This window comes from Condylura cristata, unplaced genomic scaffold (assembly GCF_000260355.1).
Source record: "Condylura cristata isolate star-nosed mole 26May11 unplaced genomic scaffold, ConCri1.0 scaffold00013, whole genome shotgun sequence".
Taxonomy (NCBI): Eukaryota; Metazoa; Chordata; class Mammalia; order Eulipotyphla; family Talpidae; genus Condylura; species Condylura cristata.
In genome coordinates, this window is record NW_004567114.1 from 1,340,587 (window position 1) to 1,344,306 (window position 3,720).

A 3,720-nucleotide genomic window follows, 5' to 3' on the forward strand; every position below is an offset into this window, starting at 1 on the left:
GGCGGCGGGAGGGCGCCGCGGCCGCGCCGGATGAGGTCATCCTTTGTCGGCCCGGCCCGGGCTGACGCCCCGGCGTCCTTGCAGATGCCGGAGGAGACCCAGACCCGCGACCAGCCCATGGAGGAGGAGGAGGTGGAGACGTTCGCCTTCCAGGCGGAAATCGCCCAGTTGATGTCCCTGATCATCAACACTTTCTACTCGAACAAAGAGATCTTTCTGCGGGAGCTGATCTCGAACTCGTCAGATGTGAGTGCCGGGCGCGCGTTGGGGCTCCCGCCGGAGTTCCCGCCCCGGGCCCGGCCGCCGCCTGACCGCCGGCGGGTTTTCCCTGCGGTTTCTCTGCACAGGCGCTGGACAAGATCCGATACGAGAGCTTGACCGACCCAAGTAAGCTCGACTCCGGGAAGGAGCTGCACATCAACCTCATTCCCAACAAGCAAGACCGCAGCCTGACGATCGTGGACACCGGCATCGGGATGACCAAGGCCGACCTGATCAACAATCTGGGCACCATCGCCAAGTCGGGCACCAAAGCCTTCATGGAGGCGCTGCAGGCGGGCGCGGACATCTCCATGATTGGCCAGTTTGGCGTGGGCTTCTACTCGGCTTACTTGGTTGCGGAGAAGGTGACGGTCATCACCAAGCACAACGACGACGAGCAGTACGCCTGGGAGTCCTCTGCGGGCGGCTCCTTCACCGTCAGGACCGACACAGGTGGGTGCTGGCCCCCCACACACCCGCGGGGGGGGGGAACAGTCAGGTCAGCAACCCTGAGGGCGCCCAGATGCCGGCCTGTGCCCCTAGGAGCAGGTGACAGCTGTCGCCAGGCCTTGCACTGCTCCTTGGGGCCAGGCTGTAGCAGCACGGGGACTTTCCCACAGCCTTGAAGTCGGAGTCGCTCAGACAGGGTAGCCCGCTGGGGAGCTGAGTAGGAGGTGGTGTTTCCTTTCAGCCTGCCTGGTGTAAGTTGACTTGTTCTCTCCGCTTTCAGGGGAGCCGATGGGTCGTGGGACGAAGGTCATCCTGCACCTGAAAGAGGACCAGACCGAGTACCTGGAGGAGAGGAGGATCAAGGAGATCGTGAAGAAACACTCGCAGTTCATCGGCTACCCCATCACTCTGTTCGTGAGTTCACGGGCCCTCCACCCCTAGCGGCTCCAGCTCGGGCCCTGACTGAGCGTGTCGACCCGGAGGGACCCGCACTGGCGGTTTCCTGCTCCGCTCTGAAGTCGCCCTGTTGGGGTCCCTGGGTGCTTAGGGACAGCAGTCATGGACGGGGCGCTGGACCCGCTTGGGCTCCACCAGGCTAACGTGGCTCTGGTGCGCGCTTCCGTCCGTCCACGTAGCCAACAGTTGGGCTCTGGAATGCAGAGGTGCCGGACTCGTGTCTTGCAGGTGGAGAAGGAACGTGACAAGGAAGTCAGCGACGACGAGGCGGAAGAGAAGGAAGACAAAGAAGAAGAAAAGGAGAAAGAAGAAAAGGAGTCGGACGACAAGCCCGAAATAGAAGACGTGGGCTCGGACGAGGAGGAGGAGGAGAAGAAGGACGGCGACAAGAAGAAGAAGAAGAAGATCAAGGAGAAGTACATCGACCAGGAAGAGCTGAACAAGACAAAGCCCATCTGGACCAGGAACCCCGACGACATCACCACCGAGGAGTACGGGGAGTTCTACAAGAGCCTGACCAACGACTGGGAGGACCACCTGGCCGTGAAGGTGGGCGCTGGGCAGGCGCGCGCAGGGGGCGTTCACTGGGCCGCACGGGGGCGCGGTGGGGGGGGGGCGCGGCTCCCGCTGAAAGCCGCCCGCCCGCGTCTGTCTCCAGCACTTCTCCGTGGAGGGCCAGCTGGAGTTCCGGGCCCTCCTCTTCGTCCCGAGACGCGCCCCCTTCGACCTCTTCGAGAACAGGAAGAAGAAGAACAACATAAAGCTGTACGTGCGCCGGGTCTTCATCATGGACAATTGCGAGGAGCTGATCCCTGAGTACCTGAGTGAGTGCGGGGTGGTGGGCGCTGTCCCTGGGGTGCGTCCTGTGCTCCCAGAGGTTTGAAGTGGGGCGAGGGCTCGGGGGCCTTTCACCTGGGGCACGCGGGTTACAGCTGGCTGTTCAGCCTTGAAGTGACTTCGCGGTTGCAACGTTTGGGGTTTTCCAGACTTCATCAGAGGTGTGGTGGACTCGGAGGACCTCCCCCTGAATATTTCCCGGGAGATGCTGCAGCAGAGCAAAATTCTGAAAGTTATCAGAAAGAATTTGGTCAAAAAATGCCTGGAACTCTTCACCGAGCTGGCGGAGGACAAGGAGAACTACAAGAAGTTCTACGAGCAGTTCTCCAAAAATATCAAGGTGGGTGCAGCGTCGTGTGCCTGTGGCGACGGTGGTTCCTTGATTTTCAGCGTGACTTTCACGCAGAGTCTCAAAAGCAAACGTTCCCTTTCAGCTGGGAATACACGAAGACTCTCAGAACCGGAAGAAACTGTCCGAGCTGCTGAGGTACTACACGTCCGCTTCTGGCGACGAGATGGTTTCGCTCAAGGACTACTGCACGAGAATGAAGGAGAACCAGAAACACATCTACTACATCACAGGTACCGGCCAGAGGCGGTGACGAGGCCTTTTTCGGTGGCTCCCGAGAGCTGTGCGTGGGTGCTCTCCGTGCGGCGCCCGCTGCGTGAGAGGGGCCTCAGCGCGGCCCCGGAGCCGGCTGGGCGGGTCAGCGGAAGCTCGTGGGGGCCCGTCTGACCCCCCTCCCCTCCCCACCCCTAGGCGAGACCAAGGACCAGGTGGCCAACTCTGCCTTCGTGGAGCGCCTGCGGAAGCACGGCCTGGAGGTGATCTACATGATTGAGCCCATTGACGAGTACTGCGTCCAGCAGCTGAAGGAGTTCGAGGGCAAGACCCTGGTGTCCGTCACCAAAGAGGGCCTGGAACTTCCGGAAGATGAAGAGGAGAAGAAGAAGCAGGAAGAGAAGAAAACAAAATTTGAAAACCTCTGCAAAATCATGAAGGACATCCTGGAGAAAAAAGTGGAAAAGGTGTGTGGTGCTGTCCTGTCATTCACGTCATTCACGATTTACTTACACAAGAGCTGGGGTGCAGGCCAGAGGGGCAGGGGCGAGAGGACTCCCCAGGACAGAGTGGGGAGCAGGACAGACGGGTCCATGGAAGCCGCCTGCTGAGGGGAGCGGCGGGGGACAGGAGGGCACCGCTGACCCTGCGGGGATCGCGCTCAGGCTGCAGGGGGCCCCCAGAGAGCCCCTGTGCGTGTTTAGTTTCCTCGAGTTCGCCTCATTCCCGAGTAGGGTCCTTGGTCACCCACACTGGGGCTCCTTAGCTTCACACACGGTGAGGCTGAGCAGGTGGCACCCTGGGGTCTCCCGCGTGGCTGCAGGTGGTCGTGTCCAACCGCTTGGTGACGTCCCCGTGCTGCATCGTCACGAGCACCTACGGCTGGACGGCCAACATGGAGCGGATCATGAAGGCGCAGGCCCTGCGCGACAACTCGACCATGGGCTACATGGCGGCCAAGAAGCACCTGGAGGTCAACCCCGACCACCCCATCGTCGAGACCCTGCGGCAGAAGGCGGAGGCCGACAAGAACGACAAGTCGGTGCGGGACCTGGTCATCCTGCTCTACGAGACCGCGCTCCTGTCCTCCGGCTTCAGCCTGGAGGACCCCCAGACGCACGCCAACCGCATCTACAGGATGATCAAGCTGGGGC

General features: G+C 61.4%; 1 protein-coding gene across 1 annotated transcript in view; it reads left to right on the forward strand.

Moving 5' to 3' along the window:
- Positions 1-57: 57 nt before the first annotated feature.
- Positions 58-3,720, forward strand: part of HSP90AA1 (heat shock protein 90kDa alpha (cytosolic), class A member 1) — a 5,074-nt gene continuing 1,411 nt past the window's right edge. The window contains exons 1-9 of the mRNA XM_004681574.2: positions 58-246; positions 348-714; positions 992-1,125; positions 1,396-1,716; positions 1,826-1,991; positions 2,154-2,344; positions 2,439-2,586; positions 2,765-3,033; positions 3,390-3,718. Of these exons, the coding sequence (XP_004681631.1) occupies positions 85-246; positions 348-714; positions 992-1,125; positions 1,396-1,716; positions 1,826-1,991; positions 2,154-2,344; positions 2,439-2,586; positions 2,765-3,033; positions 3,390-3,718 (2,087 nt within the window). The 5' untranslated portion in view covers positions 58-84. The remainder of the gene's footprint in view (positions 247-347; positions 715-991; positions 1,126-1,395; positions 1,717-1,825; positions 1,992-2,153; positions 2,345-2,438; positions 2,587-2,764; positions 3,034-3,389; positions 3,719-3,720) is intronic.